Source organism: Python bivittatus, unplaced genomic scaffold (assembly GCF_059951505.1).
Source record: "Python bivittatus isolate LINGU-HERP-01145 unplaced genomic scaffold, Pbiv_v1 ctg000700_np1212, whole genome shotgun sequence".
NCBI lineage: Eukaryota > Metazoa > Chordata > Lepidosauria > Squamata > Pythonidae > Python > Python bivittatus.
This window is the reverse complement of record NW_028277098.1, coordinates 51,560,905-51,587,665: the sequence shown is the minus strand read 5'-3', so window position 1 is coordinate 51,587,665 and position 26,761 is coordinate 51,560,905. Positions and strand designations below refer to the sequence as shown.

Sequence of the window (26,761 nt, the reverse complement as noted above, 5' to 3'; positions counted from 1 at the left end):
TCAAGAAAGGACAACAAATTACTGACTATTCAATGTATGATTTCTGTATTTTTACTGGCAAAAAAGGGAAAAGTATTTCTGGAATTTTCCACTCATATACCAGTAATAACTTGGCTTGCCTTATGTGTTGGGTATCTTGATTGAGGAGAAGGCATAGCATCTGTTCTTCCCTGTCGTGCAGCCTGGATAAATCCTGCTTATCATTGATTGAGATGACATGCATCATCTAGAATTCTGTGGTTTAAAAAGCCTTTGAATCTCTCCAGAGATGCCTAACTGTGGCATAGAGCTGGGTATCAACACATCTCCAGGTATATGTTGTTGCTTGCTCCTTGGCTCAGTAGAGACAAGCCACACCAATACACTGGGGGCTAAATATAACTGTGGGATTAATAATAATGCATCTATAGTGACACTGAATACAGTGTGGTTGCAGTTTTTGCCCTTATTATAATTAATGGCCACTCATGATTATAATACAAATAACTTTATTTGTACTGCCCTCCTAGTTAAAACAGACATAAATTTATCTCCTTTTCTATTTTGTTTCAGCTCACAGTTCTTCAAAAAGAGAGGGATAGTTTATTATTCAAGTATTTCCAGCTGGTGCATGTCTGAAAAAAATGTGGTGCGATACTCCACAAAGTATTTTGTATTGGCTATCCTTTTTCTAATTTCTTGCTAAGGATGCAAATTCATTCAGCATTCACCTTGATCCTGAAGTCTTTACCCACCCTTCTTATTTATTATGGAAAATCTTTGAAATGGGTTTACTTTCTAAAGTATTCTTTCTTTCTCTACAGATAATCTAATCAAAGCCATCTTGTCAGTAACCAAGAATTACCACCTTACTCCAGCTCTTGACAGGTGAGTAGATTTGCTAGCCCTTGCTAAATGGCCTAATTGTGAGGTGTATGTGGTTGCTCCTGAATTAAATGAGGATTAGAGAAGGGTTCCTATTACAGCCCTTAGTGTGGATGAAATAGATTTTTTCTACAGCTTCAGAATTTTTGTTTTCTAATGTTAATTCAGTTTGCTTGATTGCATTCCTTTCAAAGTAAATGCCCACAACAAATACATTAACTTGTCACAACTCCCCAACTATGAATTTGTAATATTTTACACTATTTTATTCAAAGAACATAGAAAGTTTAGCTTGTTCTCAGTAACCAACCCTCTAACAAACTAACAAACCAGTTTTTATAGTTTATGGATTATAGAGTTGGCAACAAGAACTAATTATGGGATTTCTTACTATTTCTTACTATGGACCACTAGGGCTGAGTTGGTGATGCACATACTCATCTTTACATTTAGATATGAATATAAGTGAATGTTTATGTGCATTAAATATTTTTTTCCTAATACTATATGCCAAGATTTGCCTTGCATCCTTCAGTTGTATTGGGACTTCAGCTCCATAATACTCAATTGGTCCTGTTGTTAGATATTATGGAAGTTACAGTCTGATACATCTGGCAGGTTGGAGAATGCTGTTTTACTCTTAATATAGAACATGTTTCAATTTCACAGTTGTGATGAGCCCTACTGGCACATGGCCAAACTGAACACTACATTCTTGCTCTCTGAAATTAACTGTGTACCAAGTTTTTGCTCTTTTCTGTGTTTTCCATTAACCACTGTTCTGTCAGATTTTCTCTTCATCAGCTGTTCTTCATTTTCTAAAGCAAATGTTCATGACTTATCTTATATTGCCAAAGACACTGAAAAATCAACATTCTGAATTGTGAAAAAAATGTGAATAATCCACTGCATAACCAAACACTGGGATTAATTTACTGCAGCTGGGACATATTTGAGACAAAATTGGGAGAGAAAGGAATAGAAGAGATTCAGGAAGTGTGTATACAGGTGAGGAATGAAGGTTGTAGGAATAGTAATGAGAGTCTATCAACAATAATAGTGAAATGTATGAACAAAGTAGCTTCTGCCGAAGTACAATTAACCTTTGGTTTACTGGTTGGACAAAATCCCTTCCATCATTTTATGGATATGTTAAATCCCATCATCATTTATGCATAAGGTTATTTCATACATGCATAAAGTCCCATTCATATCTAATGGATATATGTGTCTTCCCCCCATTAGTTCAATACATTGAGAGGTTATTGTAGGACAGGGGTGGCAACCTTCTCTTGCTTAGGGGCCAGAGGCCTTGCTGCTGCCGCCATTTCCTCCTCCTTCACCTCACAACTCACTCTCACCAGTGCCAGGCAGAGGATTTACAGCTCTGCCTGCACCAAGGGCGGCTGGTGAAGTCATCACCAAAATGGCTTCCCACCCAAGGAGATGGCGAGTGCTCACAAGAGCAGCTGAACAGATGGCCACTCTCTCCTCCTCTCTCACAGTCTGGGTGGACATATTTCTTTTTGGGACTGCAGGCTGGATGACTTTGGGTGGTAGGCCACATCCAGCCCATGAGCTGTAGGTTGCTGACCCCTGTTCTAGGGTCATATAATTTTAATCAAATGCTGTTTTCAACCTTTTTCCAGTTATGGGATTGAAGTAAACCCACTTCCTCATCCTAAAATTGAAGAAAGGTTTTGACTGACTATAGGGATGAGTTAAATCATGTTAAGGGGGTGGGAGGCTAGAAGCAGATTGCAGCCTTATGGTAGGCTCACTCTGGAACAGACTGTCTCCTGAGTTAGGAGAGCTCCCTCTCTGTTGTCATTCAAGAAAACCATTAAGGCAGTGCTTTTCAAAGAGCCTTTGCAGAAGGGGGTGCCATTTCATTGGTGGCAATGTTAGGGAGGGTGGTGATTAAGTTTTTTTTTATGCATTTTAATTCTATGCCTTCTTATTTTTATGGATGTAAGTGGCCTAGAGTCATTGATGAGACAGCATACAAATTGATGAAACAAACAAATAAATAAATGATGTAATCAATAAAGAATAAATTAGAGTACATATTGAGATTTAGTAAAGTACAGCAGGCAAAATTCAGACAGTATCTTGGCTGCCCATGAATACTTCTAATGATTTTATTTCTGATGTGACCTTTTATGTAGTTATATCTTGGTTAATGGCAGCCTACCATTGTTTTGTACTTTTTGCTCCATGGTAATGCTCCTTTAAGACTAATTACACAGTTTTTCGACACATCTTTATATTTATGGCAGATACAGACAGTATTTGAGAGATCAGGGGCTGCAATCCAGCCTTCTGACCTTCAGGAGAGTTGCAGAAGGCAAGTTATTTTGTAGGGAGGTTTAAGAACAGGAATGGGAGTAGGAGGCCACCAAGAAAGGAAACCCTTAACTTACAATCCTTCCCAACCCCCAGGAAACAGTCTGAAATCACCATTTTGGGAAATTTCAGACCATTTCTCAAGGGGTTGTGGAAGAATTGGGATTAGAAGTAAAAAAATCATCACCAGAATTCAAACATTTTGCTGCCAAATTTTGATAGTATAACCTTGGTGTGCTGAAAGTATATGTGGCCTATGGATTGTTTAATTTATATTATTCTAAAGTATTTCAATTTCTCCTTTCTCATTTTATGTATGCTTTATTAAACAAAGTAGGTATATGTGTGTGCTGAGAGAGATTGATACTGATATAAAAATTAGCCAGACATGTAAAAAAAATAATTCAAATAACAAACAGCATATATTAACAATTCATTGCTGGAGATCAAATGTAGATTATTCTTTACAGAAATGTATAATAATTATTTTGGTTCCAGCTCCATCCATGATGTCTTTAGTTCCTGAGAATGTAGCCAAGAAAAACATATGTATCCTTGACAACCTACAATCACTTGAAAGTCACTTTGACAATCCTGTAAATTTCATCCAAAATAATAGGACAAGCCCAAAGCATGTGATTTAATATTCCAATGTTTCCATTTTTGCTAGAACCACTGATTCTTTCATAGTTTTTCTTTTATTAACTATATGTCTTCCCCAGTTTTCAAGAAGCTCAAGGTGGAGTAGCCTTCCCCTTTTTTCTCCTCATAATAACCCTATGTTAGGGTTAACCATAATTGGTTACACTAAGGAAAGATTAATGTATTTGGGTCATTTGGTTTTATGGATGTGGAAGGACTTGAATCCGGATCTCTTCAGACCTACTCTGACAGTATTAATTTCTATATTATAATGTCTTCCAAATATTATCATTTCATATAAATTAGAAATTTGGATGAGAGAATCTAGTCACATATATATTTTAAACCCCTCCCTGCAAAGTCCTGCTGTGCTGTCTCATCATGATGGTGGGGTATTCCTGGGAGAAATGAGCAAAGAACACTGGGGGCATATGCCATGAGGAGACTGCAGGACAGTGGTTTCCCATGGGTTTGAGCACCGGGAGATGAAGGGAATCATCATGCTCTCAGTTACGGTGGAGCCTTTTAAAGTTAACTTCATTCTTGAACAAAAGAAAAATTAACTATAAGCTTAAGAACTAAGAAATAGAAACAAATGGCAAAAAGCTAAATAAGAATTTAATTTAAGAAAGTTAATAAACAGACTAAGGGGCCAGAAAACCTTGGAACCTTAGGACTTTTGCTAAAAGATTTGGGGGGAAATTAAATTAATAAATAATAACTTTATGGAAATATCATTTTGTTTAGTTTATCAAACTAACGACAGAGATTCGAGCCTTTGTGATTTCCGAAATTGGACACTAAAGGGGACTAAAGACTCCAGGCAGGAAAAGAAAAAAGTCTGCCTCTTGTTTTTGAATCGGAGAGTAAGCATTGGATTGTGTGAAATGACAGATAATGCTGTCAGATTTGAGTAATTTCAAGACACTTTTGCAGAATGAGAACAGAGACTTGCAGCTACAATGAAGAAATAATATTTACTTATATGAATGCATTATTTACAAAAGAAGAAAAGAAAGTTGTCAAAGAAAATGATTTGAAAGACCTACAGGATGAAGAGGTGAAACACACTTATGCACATTTACTAGAAAATAAAGAAATTCTGGATTACAAGATAGAGACAGCAATTAAAGTGGAAATACAAATGGCAAGCCATGATAATGACTTGGACAATAACTTCTTGATGGATTTACAAAAGAGGGTTGCTAAAGCCTTGAAGCAACTTTAGAGATGGGAGAAAGAAAAGAAGATCAAAACCTTTGACAGCATTTGAATGGGTCAAAGACTATGATCGTTAGAAGCAAAAGCAAAAAATTTAAAGCCAATATGTTTGACTAGGGTTAAAGCAAGATATAATTTGATATAATTCTGGAACCCCTTTACGGACTTTTTGCTGATAACTGGACTGAAATGTTAATGAATTATAGATTTGCAAATAGATAAGGGATGGGCCACGGGAAGAAGAGATATATGCATGCAATCTTATAAAGGGGGAAGAAATCTTAAATTTGCCTATACTTGTTGTGATGAAGATCAGAAGTCACTTCTTTAATTATTTCTCTTTCCTTTTTTCTTTCCTTGCACTTTCTATTCTTTTTCTTTTCATTTTCTCTCTCTTCTGAATGTACTTTGTATTATGTTTTATTATTTTTAAAACTTTCAATAAAAACATTTTAGAAAAAGAAAAATAGGAATCCCAGAACATCTCATTGTCCTCATGCAAAATCTATATACAGGTCAGGAAGCCACAGTCTCGATGGAATATGGGGAAATGCACTCATTGGCAAAGGAGTAAGACAAGGCTGTAAACTGTCCCTTTATTTATTCAACCTATGTATGGAATATATATTGAAGGAAGCTGGGTTGGAAGAATATGAGCATGGTTTTAACACTGGAGGAGGAAATACCAATAACCTATGTTATGCTGATGACATGAAGGCCTTGGAAAAGATTAACATCAGTGCAAGTGAAGAAATCAAGCTGAGGAGGATGGGGGGTGTGGGAGAATCTAAAACATCCATCTTGCTAGTAGAGATAGACAACCTTTTGATGACTAAATGGTTGCACTTAACATTTGGGTGGGGGCTAACAACCACAAAGTAGGTAGAACTGAGTTTGGGAGGTTGTTTTAGGAGATTGTTATTGCTTGTTTAAATGGATATATCTATTTTAAGGCTTACACTGCATTTCATATGTTTTCTACTTTAGTGTGTTGATAATTTTGGCAATCATTGAGGGAATTCAGAAGATCACAAAAAGTAGACTCTAGGGCCACATTGGTTCCTTGGGTTGCAGGTTGCCCACTCTTACTCTACAATTTTCAAATAATCTTAAATCAGTCATCTGATTTAAGAGTACCCTGAGATTCTTTGGACTTCCTACAACACAGTATTCTCAGAATGTGCCTCATGGGGCTCTACTATCTGCTTGGAGGGAGGGTCATAGGGCTGGAGTCCCTTTTTCAGAATTCTTCTAAAAATGCCAGACAGCTGCAGCTTTTTCTAAGTTTTGTGGAAGTACAATGGGATTGTTTCTTATCTTAAACATATTGTTTCTTCCAACTGTCATTTTCAACATAAGAACCGTGAACATATTTAACTTTTGTGTGTAATTGGTTCCTGTCCTAGCATGTTAGGGAGAGTTGCGATATAATTCCCTCTGCTGCATGATTAAATAGCATTTGATTAAGCAGTTACTGATTTCCTAAGGAAAAAGGAAATTGCTGGTTTTATTGTTGGATAGGTAGTAGGAACAATTGTGGTTGTTATTTCACTATAAAATGAAGCATTTTGTTAGCAAAGATTTTATTTTGAGCCAGTAAGCTTAAGATATGATGAGAACAATTCCTCCTTCAGCAACTTATGTTGCTAGCTTACTATATTACTATCAAGTGTCATTCTCTTAATTGTAAATTAACTGAGTACTACTTTCTGATTCTTTTAGGAAAGACTGGCTCAGATCTGGACCAGAAATATTTCTGTGCTCATGCATTTTGCTGTTTAACCAACTTCTCTTCTGTTTCCTTTTCAGTCTTAGTTGCCGACGATGTGTTATTGTGGGAAATGGTGGCATTCTAGCAAACAAGTCACTAGGGTTGAAAATTGATGACTATGATATTGTTATCAGGTGAGTTGTTTGGGCAGGGGAGAGGAGGAAATATTGTATGCTATTTTCCTATATAACAAAATCAATGTGCAGCTGTCATTCATATTATTATAAATAGCAGAACAAATGAAATAAAAAAATAGCCATCCCTTATTCAAAATTTTTGAATACTTGGTTCCTTCTTCGGCACTTGAAATGATGCTCTGATTAGAAACCACTAGTTTATCTTCATTGAAATAATTTCAGTTACACAATTCTTATATTAGCCCAGCTTCATAGTCTAGTGCCTGCCAGATGTGATCGATTTCAAGCTCCCCAAATTCCCAACCAGGATGTATTAATCTATTTTGCTTAAAATTAGGCTTAATTGATAGTTAATACACTACTGAAGATATTGCATTATACATGTAGTTGTTAATTCTAAGGAGCAGTTGCTGCAGGGGTACGTGCAGTTCATAAGGAAACAAGGGTTTGGGGAAGCAACAATCCTATCTTTCCACTTTGCTCTGAACAGAAGGAATGATTGGAGGGTTAGAGCCAGGCCATCCTGCAATTTCTGCACCAAATTTGTTTACTGCATAACCCCTGCTGAGGATTAGAAACAGCTTAGAAGGTAATAAAAGAAAAAGCTTCAAGGCTTTTCTAAGGTACTCAAATGAAAGAAACTGTTTTACAAAATTATTTCAAAATGGGATCCTTGGCAAGAAGGCTAGATGGAGCAAACATCACGAATCAGACCTTATGTCATGACATTTTACACTTGATGTGATCTTGTGTTTATTGTTTTTGTACATGAACCTATGGTTTGTTTGTTTTAATACAGGGCAGTAATGGTACAGGTGAACCTCGTAATTTGCAGGGGTTACATTCCAGAGTTCCATTTATAGAATATATTTTCACTTAACAATCTAATATTATCAGATCCTTGATGACCTTTTAGAAATCCAGATTGTGTGGGTTGAATAGTTGGTGGTAATATCATTTATAGTCTATGTGGTAATGTAACAGTCAATTCAAGTTTAACAAAGAAATTGGATGATAGCTGGAACAAAGAGCAAAGTCTTCACTAGCTTTCAAAATCACAGTGACATAGGCCTCTAGGCAGGAGATTATTTAGAGAGGCTTAATTGTAAACTTCCAAACTTCCAGCAGCACTGGAACAACACCCACTGATTCCATACAAATCAGTATATTTCTTGTACCATTCTACGGAATAGAGCCAAGAGCTCTTCCTGTTTTCTTGGAGAGAGAAAGGTGCAGTCAAGTAGACAGCCTGGTAATTCATTATTTTAGGAAAAACTGTTCCATGATTACATTTGACTGTTACAAAGCCTAGAATGAAAAGGAAATCACTGTTGACTTACGGAATATGAATCATTATAAGTTGAATCTTTGTAGTCTCTGTTAATAGAAATAATACCACTTGATTGTAGCTTGATTGCAGTTGTTTCACTGTAAGAAACCAATAATCTATCGGATTGATAAACTCATTCTCAGCATCTTTGCCTTGCATAATTTATTAAATATTCTGCATCAAATGCATAAAGAGAATTGAGTTCATACAAGTTGTTTGTTTAAGTACTATATTTAAGTGTTTGTTCTTGGTGCTGACTCAAAACAGAGCCAACACTCAGCTGGTATATTACCATTTGGCAACCTGTTTGTCTCCCTGTAAGAACTAGTCAAGATGGTCTCAGGTGTGGCTTAGAAAACTCCAGGATCCTTGTCCTGAGAATTTCAGAATTCACATAGAAGACACTTTAAATTATTATGCTCAGAACATCATGGCTGACATGATGATTATAGAACTGCCCAAATATATCATTTCAGCTGTAATTATCATCCATTCTGTAGCACATACTCTGATCACATTTTCTAATTAAACCAGGGTTTGATGGCTAAGATTATTATTATTTTTTTTGGTAGTACTGCTATAATTTCTGATATCTGTCTGAAATAGCTTCGGTTCGAAGCTCTTTCCACCTTTACTTGACAGAGCTTTAAAATTGTCTCTGTTATAACAGACTTAAATCTCAATGAATCAGATTTCTGAATCCTCTGGGGAATGTTTCAGGTGACATAACCATGATTCTGAGGAAGTCCTGTTCTAATGACAAGGAATGTATTGTTGAAAGAATAAATTTGAAGTACTTTATCTCCCATTATAGATCCTCATCTGCTACTATGTTTACCTGAACATTGAGGATGATTAAAAATGCAGGACAATAACCAGAATGCAGAGGAAGCCAGTGTCATATTGGCCATGGCCAGACCCATTTAAGATAATATTATTGTACCTACTTTGTGGCAATGAGTACAACAAAGAGAATAACTAAGAACTTTGTGTGGCTTGTACAGTTTGGGGTTCCTAGCTGTGTTTTAGGTGAAAAATGCTGTACCTCCAATTAACACATGGCGTTATGAAAAATTTTGATTAAATTTCAACACTGCAGACTTAGTATAGAAAAAATACTTTTTAGAAGCAGCTTCTGTGTTGTAACAAAGAGAGACAAAGATAGTATGATGGAATGAGAATGGACTTTAGGACTTCCTTTGTGTTCTTAATTGAAAATGGTGGGGCTGGTATTTTAAATTAGTAGTTTTCTCAGGTTTGGTGGTAGTAGTAGCTGGGAATTATGGGAGGTGTCAAGTTGGGGAATGCTATTGTTGCTTCTTCCTTGGTTTAGCTGAAGAATCAGAAAATAACATAATTTACTTTGCCAGTGTTAATATTTTCAATACAGAGCCTGTAGTCATACACATTGCCTCCAAAGGATAGATCATCCTTGGAGTAAACTAATGGCAGATTCAGCTAGTTCTGCCTGTTTTACTGGCAGTAAGGAGCCTAATATGTGAGTGTAATGCCTTTGCAACTTTTACTGTAGTGGAGTTCCTGACATTTATTTTTGCTACACAAAAATGTGAACCCTAGTATAAATGCAGCTCATAAATTTTCTCTCATCTCCCTGAAGGCTGAATTCTGCTCCAGTGAAAGGCTTTGAAAAAGATGTTGGTGGCAAGACAACAATGCGGATAACATATCCAGAAGGGGCTATCCAGAAACCAGAGCAGTATGAGAAGGATTCCCTGTTTGTACTGGCAGGATTCAAGTGGCAGGATTTCAAGTGGCTGAAGTACATTGTTTATAAGGAAAAAGTGGTAAGATACAGGGTTTTTTTTTTTCTCCCCAGAGGAACTCCTGATATTTCAGGATTATTCCTGAAATCACAACATTGGCGTCCAAAGAGGTCAAATAATAAAATATATGTGATTACAATTACCACATTGCATCAGAAGTTGGAATGCTTATATGTAAGGACAGAATTTGTATTATGACATTACCTCACATGTGCTGTTACTTTGATATAATCTCAGTTTGCTGTGCAAGCCTATGAATTAAAACTTGGTTCCCAGCTCAATATTTAGGCTTCTTGTATACTTATTTCTATGGAATTGCATCTATCTTAACAATAGGTCTTGAGTTCTTCCCTATTCCCAAAATAACTTGGGCATTAAAGTCTACTAAATTCAACTGAAGTTGTTTATAAAGAAATAAGGAAGCTTGGATGGCAACGCATAACAAATAATTGATAATGATAGAGTGAAAAAAGCATATTTCTGCAAGCTGCCTGCTGGAAAAAGTTAATAAAAGTAACAAGATTGATAAATAAATCCAATAGCCATGGGTAATAAATTCAGACTAATGATGGGACGACATATTTGGGGATTGACTAGTCTATCAGGATGCATCCTGCATCTTAACCAGTACAGTCTTCAGAACCCATATGCAAATAGATTTTATAGAGGTTTTTAATTTGTATTTGCATGTAAAATAATGAAACCATTTCTATTCACATTCTCATACTTCTGTATTTGTGTTCTTACTTGCAAGGTACATTCTGTTCTTTGTTAATTACTTGAGACATATACTATATTGTGCAAGTGGAACTTGTTTTGTTGTACTTAATAGCAAATGTAGGAGACAACTATGCTTTTAGTTGGAAATTATTGTCATTGTTTAATCTGTTTTATTAGAAAATATCCAGCAGAAATATACTTCAGAAATACAGAACCTGCCAAGATCAGCTCAGACTCTTTTGAAATAATTAAGCCAACCTGGGACTAGAGTTGAGGTTTATGCAAACAAGCTATTTAATTGGTTTGACTCAAAGATAATTCCTTGCTTCAGAAAAATGATTTCATCTCAGAGGATTCTCCTTGGATATCTGCTTTATGTTGGTAAAGAAGCCAAGTAAGAGCAAAGGTTTATTTGGATATCGGTAATTTCCAGGTTTTTCCCTCTTATTTGAATATACTCAATTTCACCAATAATCTGCCAAACAAAAACTTATAGAGGAAGTGCCTACAGCATCAGGGTATGGTCTTTATTACTGGAAGTCTGGTGGTGAGTGAACACCTGCCTGCAAGTGCAGCCATGTTAAAAGCCTGCTAGTTGCATGGGCATCTGTGATGCACAATGTGTAGGGGTGACACAGAGGATCAAGGAGAGTACAGTTGTATTTCATCAACTGGATGAGAGTATATGTGCTTCCTCACCCCTTACACTATAAGTGCATCAGTTAGGCTACTAGTGTGCTTTGGAGATATGAATAATCATTACTGATCAAAGTTGCATAGCTTAGGAAAGAAAACAAGGTTTAGTATCAGTCAAAACACTCCCTCTAGCACATCTTATAGTGGGTTTCAGAGACAGTGGAAGAAGAGATGAGAAAAATCCCCCATTTTATATAGTATAGGAGCCTAGTCATGATTTGTATTTGAAATGTGAGATTTGAAGTGGTTGTGTGTGCATAAAGTGCATATTTAATGGGAGAAAATATTGCCTTGCCATCTAATATTTCATCTCCATATTTCTTATTTCTGCCTATTTCCTATATCTGGGGGATAATTGGCTGAGGTCACTTTAGAGTCATAGAGACCTTTCAGTATCATGATGGTGAGTTTTGTAAACAGGTAGACTAGAGTATAGTGCAGTGTGAAGTGACAACTAATTCTTCCTTTTTGAGTAATTTATTGTGACCTCTGGTACTTCCTCATTAACCTTTGCTTGTAGTCACACACATGAATTCCCTGCTAACATCAGACAAGAAACTACACAAAGACATGCACTTTCACACTGAAAACCGATGCACGATCCAAATAGGTTAAAACTAATCCATCTTGCACCAAAGAGGAAATGGGTTCTCTAGATGCTTAAGAATGAGTCATAGTCACAAGGGGAAAGCAAAGGGAGAGGCAGAAAGCAGATCTGTCAAGCCGACTACCTCCAGAAGGTATTAACACACACAGGGATTGGAGCATAAATTTCTCTTTACTTCACCTCCTTTTTCTTGTTTTTGTGAGCTAATTTCTCCAGCTAAATCTAGCGGCATTACAATACATGTCATGGAACGTTCTTGCAGGAGAACAACAACAAAAAAAGTCCTCTTCCTAAGCTGCTTTCATCCTGCTGAAATTAAATTAAAATTCCAACATTGTATGTGTACAAAGAACTAATTGGAACCTCTCTCTTAAATAGTTTTAATAAGAACATAAGAAGAGCCCTGTTGGATAGGCCTATCTAATTCAGCTTTCTGTGTCATACATTGACAATCCAGATGCATTTAATTAATTAATTAATTAAGCAAGCAAGCAATATATATGGCTGCCCAACTCACTCACAGTGACTGCGGGCAGCTTACAGGAATAAATTGGGAAAACTCTGGACTGGATGGAGACAGTCCCCCTTCTGATATCACTTCTCAGCAATCAGCATTTAAGACATGTTGCCCATGATTCAGGAAGCAATGAATAACCACCAGAATTAATAGCTATTGATAGTCTTTTACTCCATTCCTTTGTCCAGCCTTTTAAAAAAACAACAACATTCAAATTGCACATTGTTACCCCAACATCTGGAAACAAATTCTGTAGTTTAACTAAGCACTGTATGAAGGCTATTTTCTTCTGTGGTCCTGGATTTTCCTGCATTTATTTTCAATGGTTCACCTCAAATTCTAACAGTGTGAGAGGGGAAGAAAAACATGTCTCTGCTATCTTTTTATCCATCATTTTATATACTGTATCATGTCTCCCTTTAGCCTCCTCATGTTCCAAATTTTAAATGCCCCAATTTGTGAGGTTTTTCTTCATAGGGGAGCTACACCAATACCTTAACCTTTTGATTGCCTTTTTCTGCACTTTCCTAGTTTTATTCTTTTAAAGATGCAGTCTCAACACTGCATGTAACACTCCAGCTATAATAGCAAAGTATATTGATGAACCCTAAAATTATATATACATTTACTCAAATATGATTACTGTTTATTGGCTATATTAATAGTATTTTTCCTAAGATTACCTTCATCTGTAGAAATTGTGTTCTGGATAGAGATATTGAATTTGAATGTTTAAAATGTTTGTATTTCTCTTTATATAAGTCTCATCATTTTTAAAAAATACAGAATAAAATAAAATTTTAAAAATGACAAAACAACACAACAATGCTGAAGGAAAAACATCTCTTGGTTTGGCAAATGTACATCCAAAATCAGCCATGGACAGTACTTATACTGTATTATGGTAATCCATGTTGTGCAAAATAATAAGCCACTGTTTTGTTCTTCAGCACTCTTCACTAGACTGGACATTAAGCAAAAGAAATCAGGGTGAGATGTGAGAAAAATGCTGCCAGAACATTGCAGCTACAATCTGTATTTATTCAGTTTTAAAAATTGTAAGAAGACATACCATAGCAGACTTGATTGTGTAATGCTCTTCTAGTTGTTATGAAAGTTTCAAATTAAACCTAGCACTTTTCAGAATATATGTAATTGAAAATTACATCTTAGATTATGAAATTTAGGCAATCTGCATATGTTTCTCTGGGAATTTTCCATCCAGATACATGCTGGGATCAGACTACAGTATTTCATTTCAACAAGGTTCCTGCCTCAAATGACCATGTGTTCTCTTATCTCAAGCTGTGTATGCAGCTTCAGTTTCTAGTCTATGTTGCACTTAATCTCCAAGCAGGGATGTCTGCAACGTACAGTCAAGGTGGTAGCCATGACAGTGCGATCAAAAGTGATGCAAAGCTTTTTATGTTACTGCACTGGAACTATACAGAAGACTTTCCTGAAGCTACAAGAATTAGTTATGTCACATTAAAAAATACCAGGGTTAACAGCCAAACTCATCTGTTTTGATTGTTTGTGTATACCTAAATACTGTCCAAAATGTTAAGTGCACAAATAGTGCCAATGGCTTCATGCAGAAATGGCACCTTATTTATTGTTTACCATAGCAAAATATGCTGCATGTCCATGCTGATCATTGACAATTTTAAACGTTTTTATTTCATAAATTTATAACATATATTTGTGTAAACATAAAGCATTCCAAATATCAACCACAGGAATGTATAAGCAATTATGGATGATATTTAAAATATATACTGACACACTATCCTGCAAATATTCAAATGCCTGCTTACTGAAACCCTAGATTTTTGCATCTAACTCAGTGCTTACTTTTTGTTTTCCACATTTCTGAAAGCTGTGTTGTGGTTGGAATAATTTTCTGAGGGATTGGCTTTGTCAAGATACTGCAGAAAAGATGTACAAAATCCACTGAGTGGTGGTATAGATGGGGACCAAATCTTGGTTTTGAAGAAGGATGTGCAAAGTCCACCCCTTCAGATAAAGATCTAGGTCATGGCAAACATGCAAAAAAATATATGTACTGTAGAATAGCAAAATGGATAACATTTCACAAAGACAAATTCCATAAAATATGATTGGTGAACAGAGTACTTTCAGTTACTGGTAGTCCTTGTCTTACGTCCATTCATTCAGCGACTGTTCAGAGTTACGGCAGCGCTGAAAAAATGGACTTACAATCGGTCCTTGAAGTTCCACCCATCACAGCACCCCTGCGGTCACATGATTGCAATCCAGGCACTTGGGTGGCCAGCTTGCGAGTACAATGTTGCAGCGAGCCTCGGTCATGTGATCACCATTTGTGACCTTCCCTGCCAGCTTCCCACAAGCAAAGTCAATGGGGAAGCCGTCAGGGAAGGTTGCAAGTCACTCTGGCCACTTTTCCCCCTGAGGAGCCCACTATGGAGTACGATCCCAGGGATCTTGTACTCCGTGGCAACCCTCCCACCTGTGGCCTCCCCCAACCCATGCACAGCCTCTGCTAGCCCTCCCCAGGCCACCCCAACCTGCATGCAGCCTCCGGTGGCCTGTCTGCGCTCCATAGAGCCTCCCCATGGCAACCCTCACCTCCCCATAACACCCCCCATGGCACACACCACCTCCTTGCCTGGGACTCCCGTCTCTTGGCATTTTCAGTATATACAACAGCAACTGGGATTGTTGTTTGCTAAGCAATCTGGTCATGTGACATCACACTTTACGACAGCATCACTTATCAACAGCAATCCTGGTGCCAGTTGCTGTTGTAACCCAAGGACTACCTGTAAGTTTCCAGCCATTAAAACTTTCCTATTTTTTTCTGGCCAGGAATAAGTCTGCAGTCTGATCTTCAGATCTTACACTTGTTTGATAGGTTTCAAGATATGTGAAATTGAAAGTTTAGGAACCACTTATTCCATGCAGTTGGAAACTATGCAGAACACATATTCACAACATTTCTGCCAGTACATTGAGAATCTCATTGTTTAGTCAGGTGTCTTTTTATTATTTTTGCCATTCTTCCTTGTCTGTACTCCTTGGGGACAAATGTAATCTGATGGGTCTTGAGTTGCTCAATGGAAGTGCTTACCTCAGACCTAACTAAGCTATATTTGGGCAGAAAACTTCCCAGTTGTCATTGTAATAATTCCACCTATCCCTTGTGCTGTAGTGAGAGGGATTGAATAACTGCATTCCTGGTTGGGTGGGGCAAACAAAGAAGCACATGAACTACTGGAGGGTTGGAGGGTCTATGTCTCTTGCTTTCTTCTTACAAAAAAGAAAAACCCTTGCTTTTTTCTTACAAAGAAAGAACCATGCCAATGACTAATTACCTGCACCAATACATTCAAAGCTGCTGGGCAGGTCTCATATTCATTGTTCTTTGTAATTTTCACATACTTGTTCCTGGAGCATAGAGTGCAGAAATCTCCTCTTACAGCAGCTTTTATATCCAAAGTTTGTTCTTTTCTTGTTGATCTAACCATTCTGGTTTTTGGTCCTGCATCCAGGGTATGTAATACTTTATGCCAGTATTGATCTCTGGTATAAAAAGTAATAGAACATAACAAATTTGTAAGCACAGTTTATTGTAATGCATGGTGACAGAAAGTTCTGTATAACTCACTGCACTGAATCAATGCAGCTCTGAGTTAAAACTTTTAAAACTTAGTTGAAGAAGTTTCCGTGCTTTACTGCTCAGGAGATTACTGCACCTCACGCACAAGCAGTTGCAATAGAAACTCCATATCATTGTCATTTCTAGAACGTGACAACAACAGCTTAATTTTTCCATTTGAGTAAAGTAGTAGCAAGGATGCTTAACACTTTCATCTGTCTGCCATTTCTTTGCTTCAGATCTCCACAGCCTGCGGGAAGGCTCCATATGCATGTTTGTCCTTGCAAAGGCATAATTGGAACATATGGGGGGCAGGGTGGAGAGAAGTGATTTAGAGCACAGAAGTGGTAACCTGAGAATCCTCTCTTCCATATAAGATTAGTGTTGTAGATAAGAGATTGGGCTGCAAATAAGCCCCTGGTCTGGATGAAGCTTCTGTCCAGGAACTCAGTAGGAGGCCTTAACCAAGCTACTGTCTCATCCATAATCCTCCCTCCTGCAAAGCTGACTTATCTTATAGTGCTGTCGTAAGATTATGAAGTGCTTTGAAACTTGAAAATTTGATTTGGTTTTAGAAGCAATAACTGTCCAAAAAGTAATAAAAGTTATTTATTACAATAAGTAATAAAAAGCAACATTTTTTTAAAAAGAGCAGTGGGACTCTGATAACGTATTTTTGTGTATAATGTACTATTATCCTTTGATATACAGAGGAACAAAATGTTCACAGACAGTTCCTTAATTTCTGTAATTATGGATAAGCACAACAGACCCTTCTCTTTTCCGCTCCCTCTTCTTGTTGGTTAATTGCATTTTTGCATATTTTCAATAATTAACTTTTCTGAGATTTTCCCATTAAATATATTTTCATCCAGGGAGGTAACTGAAAACTTCATCAATTTACCTCAAGGAAAAAGAAATGTAGTTCATATAAACTGCATATGTGAAGGAGCATCATAAGTGTGCCTTCTTCAACCTAGTGTCTTTCTGATCCCAGCCCTACTTCCACATCCTACACATCTGGAGAGCACCAAGTAGGGAATAAGAAAGGCAATCTGCACCATGTATAACATGAAGAACACAATATAGCCAAGATATTACTGATGAGTTTGACTTACCCAGGCACAACTCTCTCCCCCACCAAATATTCTTTTAAAAATGTACTGAGGACCTTTCCCCCCCCCCCTGTCTTTGTAGTTTTCTTCTTGGTTATGGGACATGTGTGGACAATCAGCCAGCTTCTCCAGCTCTACTATCCTAAGGGCTTAAGGAACAGACTTGCTCCCTGGGAGCTAGGAACTCATTGTAACAATTGCACACTCATGACATCTGCCCAGCAGAGAGAGAGTCATATATGAAACTCAACAAAGTGGACAGGATAGGCTCTGTGCTCCTAGTGCCTATCTGACAGTTTGCTATAGCTGTTTCTTAGGATTGATTGATTGATTGATTGATTTGATTTCATGCTGCTCAACCCAAAAGTTCTAGGTCAGGATCATTCAAACGTGGTGCCATGGAACCTTAGGATTCTGTGAAAACTTGAATGGATTCCATGAAGGACTAAGGTAGAAAAAAACCTCTCCCTGAAAAACTCGGGTGAGGGTGGGGGACAGAACTGCAAATATGTTAGTCTCAGGCACATACTCAGTCATCCACTCCTGCCTCAATGCTACTCTTCCCTGCTGTACATCACCAGTGTTGGTTGCCACCAGCATTTCCAAGTGCTCCACATAGGTGGCTGGTGGTCTTCCCTTCACCACATGCCCAAAACCAAACTGTCTGCCCCCAAACTCTGATGAACATTTCTAATTTGCTTAATGCATGAGTGCTTGTGGTAAGTCCCTCCCTCCCTCTTCACTTTTCACATTGTGGAGTGTATTTGTGTGTATGCATGTACATGCCCCCAAGAGGTCTGATTAATCATCACAGTGGTATCATGTGCATACCTAGGATGCATAGTCCCATTGAACTTTGTGGGCATAAATAAACAGGATTGCACTGCTTAGCTGGTCAATTGGCAACCCTAGTTCTCTGCTGTTCCCCCTCTTTTATACTGTCAATCACCTGCTTCTTTTTTCTAACATGACAGTGACACCTTCAAACTCTAATCCTGTAAACGCTGTTTATTCTGCTAATCTCACCTAGAAGTTTTGTATTTTGTCCTCCTTGGCAGGATTCTTTTGCTCGTAATCACTTTGTGACTGCCATAGATATGACAGGTGATGGTTTTCATTTGGCACATATCTATGGCAGAAAGAAACTGTTGATCTCCTGCCCATTTTCTACTTTAATTTGTTACATAACTGTTCCTTGACAATAGGTCCAGACTTCTTTTTAATCTGTTTCCATGTACAGTTATTTCTGCTTAAAACTTATTAATGAAGTATAATCATACTGAATTTGTATTGACTTTAGCAGATGGTTAGTGTTAGATATTATTGTACAGTAGGCTAAAAGTTACTCAGGAATAATGCTGTGTTCTCTCACACTTTTGCACAACTTTCATTTATTTATTAACAAAAATAATTATATTTTTTACTCTCCTCTTCAACTAAAAAAGTCAGCAGGGGGTTTAACACATCAATTATAATCATTGCCAATATTCTTACAATAAAAAAGACATGACATAAAAGAAAATAGGGAGAGGGAAAAAAATAAACTCATATCAGTGCTCAGTTACAAAATTATTTATAATGATTAGCTGATATGGATAGAGTATAGGAAAAGTGGGAAATAAAAGGCAGCCAGTCTTCAGCATGGCTGGTGGGATAACCCTGCTTTCCATTTCTCAGTCTGTTGCAATCTGGGAGAGATGGTTTTAAACCCAGCTTTACTATTTGCAGGAAACTGTTTATTCTCTGTAATAAACAGAAGTCTGTATTCTTGGTACTAGAATTTGGGGCTTTCCAGATATTTTGGACAACATCTCCCATATTCCCCTGCTATTAGTACATTATCTGGGGATGGTGGAAATTAGAGCAGTTTTTCACACTGTGCTTGATGGGCTTGTGTGAGAGACTAAGGGGGGAAAAGCTCACCCAAAAGAAGCCAGTTTACGATCACTAGAGGTTTGCCTCTTGATCAGGGATTCTGGGAATTTTTTTGTTAACCTGCAGGTTCTTCTGCCCTAGGCACCTACCAGTCTCATCATAAGGTTCCATCCCTCTTGGGCTTTAGGAAAGATGTCAAGACTCCTCTGTTCTGTCCAGCACAGGAGGGGGGGGGGACGCTCTGATTGCAACTAGGTTTTGTGAGCACATGGCTTTTGTAATTCCGGTTTTACTTTTTGACTTTGATTTGTCTTTTTAATGTATTTGTGGGTTGTTTTATCTCTCTCTTTTTTCTTACAGACACTTTTCTCTTATGATGAAGTGAGCTGCAGCTCACAAAAGCTGGTGCCTTTTAATAAAATCTGTTAGTTGAAATGGGTGCTATCAGACTCCTCCTGATCTTTTAGCATCAAGGGTGGGAGTGTCCAAGGAAATTTCCATCATGTTTGTTTTACTCAGGTTCTGCTTTCATAATGTAGCTCTCTTTGATGGCAAATGTTCTTTGTTGTGAGAGTTCACTGCTATTTCTGAAGGAAATAGTTCCTTCCTGCAAATAACTATATAAAAATAAGTCAGTTTTCTAGGCTTAATGGGATATGGGTAAACAAAGTGTTGGAAAGAGCTTAGCCACAGTACTTCTTTAGACCTCTTACTTTGGCTTTCTGTAATGAAGAACAGATAAGCATTTTCTTTCTGAACCTATCCAACACATTAGTGCAAACGATTAGAGAAACTAGCAGTGCTAATATCATCCTCCACACATTCTTGAGATACCTTTGTTTTTTAACACCCTCTGTAGAGCTTTTCCTTAGTTCTGTCAGTTCAGGCATTTGGCTAACATCAAGAAGGGTTCCCTGAAATTTCCCAACTTAACTCTACCCTCTTCAACTACTGTTGGCACATGCATTTGCCAGGGAATCAAATAGCTCTAAGAATGCAACTCCCCATCTGATAATGAAAACAACTTCAGTATCCTGTAGAGGGAGAAGGCTGAATGTTGACAAGTTCAGAGGAGAGGGAAATAAATTCATTCACTTGCAAACTAAGATACTTACCAGGTATTCCATCTTCTAATTGCTCTCCTGTTTATATTGTACATATTCTTCCATGCATCATGTCTTTGCTGAAGTGACAGAATACATTCCACTCTGTGTTGGATATTGGGAGATTCTAGAGAAGGTGTAAACAAACTCAGTCTGTATGTGTCCTGCTTTGATCCCTTCTTCCTTAGATAAAATGATTCCACCCTCCCAAATCTATTTTACAAGCCTTAGCTTATAACCACCTCTCTTGTTCTTCCTTGATTGAAGTAATTTTAGGAAGTTTGACTCATCTTTTTTTCGGTAAGTAAACTCCTATGATTCCATTTCTATTACCAACACACAAAAGACTTCACTTGCCGGGGACTCAAGCGGGGGGCGGGGGGTCCAGATCCCGGTCTTTTGCCCAATTTAGCCAAATTCTAGGCACAGCTGAAGCTTCCCTCTTCAGTTCATTGAAATAGTGATGCTTTCCAAACATCATTTTCTAAATCATATTAATTCATGAAAGAAAACTTGCACGCTGCAAAGCACAACACCAACTTCTTGTATCACCTTATTTACAATAATGTTTCTGGTCTTACATATGCCTCAGGGGTGTTCTTAGAAAATTAAATGACAGTACCTACATTCTAATGCTTTGTTAGAGGTATATCAGCCTTTCCTGAAAAAATGAACCGAAGGAGTAGAGAGCATTCTGGAAAGCTCAAGAGAGTGGCAGGGAGCAACCTTATCAGTTTACTTTCAAGGAAATGGATATTTTCTGACTGGTTGAATTTTTGCAGATCTTTGCTACTGAATGTTATCAGAACGTCATGTAGTACTACATACATACATACGTAGAGAGAGAGTTGGAACATACAAAGAAAATCAAAAATTTTATTTATTTTCATAAACAAAGTGCAGCATGCCAGTGTGAAAAAAATTATCATCTTAGGTTCAGTATTCAGCTGGATCATCTTTAGTTGCAGTAATTGCAATCAAATGCAATTTGGTTCCTATAACTGGTGATCAGTCTTTTGTGTCACTGTGTAGGTCTTTTGGTTCATTCCTCCATGGTAGACTGCTTCAGCTCAGTAATATTTGAGGGTTGTGGCATTTAGATGTGGACTTTGACTTGGGCATTCCAAAGCATTGTATTTGCTCTTCTTAATTCATTCTCTTTTAAACTTGCTTGTATATGTTGGATTATTGTCTTACTGCTTCAGCTGATGGGCACATAGCCTGATATTCTGATACAGAATTCTCTGGTGCAAAGCAGAATTCATGCTTCCTTCAATGATGGCAAGTTGACCAGGTGTAAGGGGGCAAAGAACCACCAAACCTTGACACTACCACCTCCATGCTTGATCATTGAGCCCACAGTGGAATCATGCTCAAGGCCTTGGAGGATTTCATTTGGTCAGGGCCATAAGTTTTGTGCCCTCATTATAAAGAGGTCTTTCATAGTTTACTATGTTTTTCTGACCTGACAAAGCCTGAATTAAGGCAAAGCCCACCCAACAGTACTCCTCAAATGGATTTTATGCTACCAAGACCTTTTCTCTCTGCCTGCTGGTTCCTGCATTCTTAATTAGCCACATGAATTATGTTATCCAATCAGAGAATGTATATTAGTTTCTTAGGGGAATAGACCTAATATGATTACATTTATTAAATAAAAGCGCATTAACTACATTTGAAGGGTAAAGATAATTGAGGTGTTTTTTTTTTTCCAAAGAAACTGCAACATTTCTCCCCATCCATTTTTCATTTACATTTAGTTCAGTATCATACCCAAAATACTCGCTAATCTGCATGGTATACCTCTTTGAACTCTGATTCCCCAAAATGTGAATGCATAACATACTTCTAATCTTTCTGTTATGCTGGAGAGGAAAGTGTTTCATCTTTAAAGTAATAAGTCATATACATCAGTAAGAACATTTTTTTCATACACACACACATGTACGTTTGCCATACGCATATTGCTGGCCTCTATCATATGCAATATTGAAGCATTATTGCAATACAACTGATGCAAATATTACTATATATGAATCATTTGCTTTATATGCCATGAACTTGCTTGTCACCAAATAGAGAGTGACCTCAGCCTTGTGCAGAAGTTTTAAATATAAGTAAATGAATTTATATGGAAAGCTGTAGCAGGCTCTCTCTCTCTCTCTCAGCATTATTGTGCTGTCCAGGTACAATGCATCTGTCAGGAGGATTTTTCCCATATACATTTTAACCATTGCTAGACAACCATAAAGATTTAAGATGGAAGAGACTCTCAGTGGATAGAGTGGGAGAAAGAAAACATCAGAGGAAAGAAAGGATAGGAATCAGTACAATGTCCACTGGATCATTTTGTTAGTTAATCATTAAATCCCAATAGGTTTTATAACTGTTTTTGGAGGCAGATAATTCATAATGAATGATACATGAGAATTCTTAAAAAACAGTTTGTTAATTGCACATTTGCATGTTTTAATTTGAAACAGGTACAACCTCTGGAGCTGTTTCTGATCGTAATATGTTGTGAAATTGGCATGTTTCTAGATCCACTGAAGATTGTGTTCATGGAGCTCAATGGGAATGAGATCCCAATCTTGTATCGCCCACTATGTTCCAGGACTAGAGTATTTTTAACAATGAAATTTTTAAAAAATGGATTAAGTTTTGGAGGAGATCAGTGCTATAGCAGACACTCTGTAATTACTTTATTTGTCTCCACTAATCTTTCCTCAGTTGTGGATTTTCAAATAGTTCATTTTCCCATGGGCACTATAAGAAGCAGAGACCAAACTATAGTAAATAAAGATATGTAATCCATTTTAGACATGAGCTGAGAGCCTAGTTTCCTCATCTGTCAGGGTTCTCCCTGCCCTGGATTTATGAGGTGTTTTTTTCTGTAGACATTCTGTTTTCCCTACAGTCCACAAGTGCAAAGGGCACACTGTCTGTATAGTTCACTGTGAAAACAAAAGAATATACTACCAGTCTTGGTGGTCAGTCTAGGGAACAGCCAGGCTGGATCTTATTTTTTTCTTCCAAGCATACCTTAAATTAAATTTCATCTTTTTCATTATTTCCGAAAAGCGGAGTTTGCATGGCTATGGGCATACTAGAAGAGTTCTTTCCTCTTTCTACTGTTCTTCTCCATAAGGGGTTGTCTTCCAATAGACAAGCATGTTTTGTGTAAAATCTTTGAAATATGATTTTGAATTTGAATTTGAAATAAAATCTTTGAAGTATGAAGGCTGTCTGTGGAAATCATCTGTTGTAGCTGTTGTGTACAGTATTTAAATCAAAATAAAATGCCCTTAAGCTAAACTCAGTTCCTGTAATTGCAGTTTACTTGTTAGTGTTCTGAAAATGAATTGCTGTTGTCTTTCCACTGGATTTGGTTTTGTTTTTTTTTTAACTTCCTGGACTAGCCATGGAATTCCCAGACAATCCTACAGCCAAATGTGCTTAGTCTGTGAAATCAACCAAGGTATGCTACTAATGATTTTCTTTTCTCTAATATGCACCACCCCTCTCTTTTCATTCACTGTTTTCTAAACCAAGTGGTGTTTTCAAAACATCAGAAAGTACACAATAAAGAATGAATATTGGGAAAACAATCCATACTCATACAATTGATCCCACTTAGGTCGGTAATATATTCCTTAAATTTAAGAGCATAATAATAAACAAATGAACAAAATTGCGTGCCATTATGTTCATTGTCTTTTTTTTCTTCTCCTCATTATATGAGTACATTTTCCAAAACAAGGCTTATTTGTCCTGGATTATAAATCAGATGAAATTTCCAAAGATAGTTGAAGAAGGTATGTGGATGGACTCTGTCTTAAAGGTCCAGATAAGAATGGTTGGAACAGACCCATCATTTTAGTTTTGTGTATTGTTTCCCAACTGTTATCACAATTGACTATTAGACTCTAGGGTTAGTACCAAATTTGTAATTCCTTTCTATAGTGCTGGGGAGTTCAAAAGGAAATCAGGATTACTGCACTTGGGTTCTCTAACCATCTGCAATGGGCCTTTGCATTTTTACAGAGTGCTTCTGATGGCTTTTGGAAGTCTGTGGCAACCCATGTTCCAAGAGAGCCCCATGAGATCCGAATACTGAATCCATATTTTATCCAGGAGGCAGCCTTCAGCTTTATTGGCCTTCCTTTCAACAATGGCCTGATGGGCAGAGGGGTAAGTGTACATTGGAGCTTATCCAGAATATGCCCCTTGCTTTCTTTGATACCGCAGATGGAGAATCAACCCTAACATTCATCTAGTACATTTTTCCTTTCTCTAAATCCTCATCCATATATTAGTGAGTCTAAGTCCTCTAGATAAGAATTGTATCACTTTTAGATTTTGTGCAATGTTTGACATGCTGATATTAAATGTTACATTGCTGATGGTAAAAAAAGCTAGAAAAACATTCAGAAATGATAAAAAAAATAACAACAAAATGAAGGATGTATACAAATTGTAATGTTAAGCAGAGTATGTAAATCCATAGGACAGTCCAGATTACATATATGGCATGCACATATATAGTGTTCCATCATGTTTGAGTATAGCCAGTTGTGACTGTACTTGCAGCTTTCCTAGCATTTGGGAATAGCAAATTATCCTGTTTGTTTTCAGATTAGGAATAGTACATTCATTTGTTTAATGTCTTCAAACTTATTTTTCAAGTAGCTGAGGGGATAACAATATAAAATCTAAAGTGCTATCAGACCTTTTGGGGCTTTTGGATGAAGCTGGCAATCTCTTCTCTTGATTGAAAACTCCTAATTTTGGCCATGAAACTCCCAAAAATACCTTAAAGGAAATTAGAAGTGCTCCTGCTTGTCTTTCTGACTTCCCATCCAGAAATAAGTGAAACAAGGCTGTGGATTGGCTACCTTCTCTTTTAAATTTGTATTCTGGAAAATAATAAATTCCATCCTGCTAAATTTGAGGGACAAATCCATTTTAGTTCTCCTTTATGCCAAAGAGATTACTTTTTTGCTTTATGATTCCCAGAATTGCTCTTATAAAGACTCAAGACCCCTTGAAGCAGTCCAATCAACATTTTTAATATCTGTAGTGAGTCCCTTATAATGTACCCAGTTTCTAATTACACTAAGAATCAGGACTTGCTCCTGTAGGGGCTCTCATGGGGCTTTACTACCTTAGATTTAGGGCAAAGTTGATCTTCAGTCTTGTTGACTCTTTTGGATAACTTCCGGTTATCCTGGAAAAAAGGAATCAAACTCGATCTTATATATTATAGTCTTTCAATCTAATATTTGGTTCCATTAGGGCTCAAGCAAACCAACTTTTAATTAAACCAATGTGTCCTCAACATTGATCCCCATAAGGATTGGAGCACAATCCTCTGCTATTATGAGGGTGGTCTGGGAGGAAGAACATTTATTTCAGCTAATTGATTAATTAGCATTTCTGTGTGCTGTACCAAAGAGCCTACTCCCTGGAAAGATTTAATACCTTGCCAATGCCATTTATATAAGTATAAAAGAGATGCAACAATATTCCAAACCAAGAAAAATTATGTCCCTACCAGTTGGGAAATACCAAGTCTATTTTGCAAGTCTTATTGCAATGCCCCTTGTTCACTGCTTGGTGCTCAAAGTTAATAACCTAAACTGTCCAGGCTGTCCAATGTGGAGAAAACTCGTAACCTTTTAAACAAAACAATTATTTCATTTATGAACTACCAAAATCAAAAAGACTCCTGGAAGTTTACAGCAATAAAAATATACAAAAAGAAAACAAGAATACAATAAAGCTACAGTAGAAAATAAAATAGTTATAATCACCATTAAATAATCAACAATACCATCCAGCATGAAAGGACATCAGCTTTCAAAGGCAGAATAGCTGAATTTTGACCACTTTTCAAAATGTGGCCAATAGTTGTCACCGGTCCAACTTCTGAAGGATGAAGCTGTTCCATAGGGTGGGGGCAATCACTGAAAAACACCACCTCTAGGACTTACCAGTCTCACATCACATGGACTAGGTATGCATAACAGTCCTGAGGCAAATGGACTGGAAAGGTAATGTCTATCTGCAGAAGACAATCTAGAGAAGGTATCTCTAGAAGGTTGCCTAGAGAGGTAGACATATGTTGAGCAATTGCTATTGGGAGGTTGAAGGGAACAGTTTAGGCCTTGCAGTTTTTAAATATTAATAATCTATACATGCCAGTTCCTTTCACACCATGTATATGATTAATCAGCTTTCTTAGTCCTTTATAAACTTTTAAATGTTAATATTATATAACATTTATCTTTTTAAAACTTTATTTTATTTTATTTTATTTTATTTTATTTTATTTTATTTTATTTTATTTTATTTTATTTTATTTTATTGCCTTTAGTCTCTGTAGTGTCTCTT

The 26,761-nt window shown here is 37.1% G+C and overlaps 1 protein-coding gene across 14 annotated transcripts in view; it reads left to right on the top strand.

Annotated features, from left to right (window-relative positions):
• The window catches only part of ST3GAL3 (ST3 beta-galactoside alpha-2,3-sialyltransferase 3), a 212,547-nt gene that overhangs the window by 143,103 nt on the left and 42,683 nt on the right, over window positions 1-26,761 (top strand). For 13 of the 14 annotated variants that reach the window (XM_088153067.1, XM_088153069.1, XM_088153073.1 and 10 more), the window contains 4 exon segments: window positions 804-867; window positions 6,883-6,978; window positions 9,930-10,116; window positions 24,413-24,559. In XM_088153067.1, coding sequence (XP_088009193.1) covers window positions 804-867; window positions 6,883-6,978; window positions 9,930-10,116; window positions 24,413-24,559 — 494 coding nt within the window. 14 annotated transcript variants of the gene reach the window in all.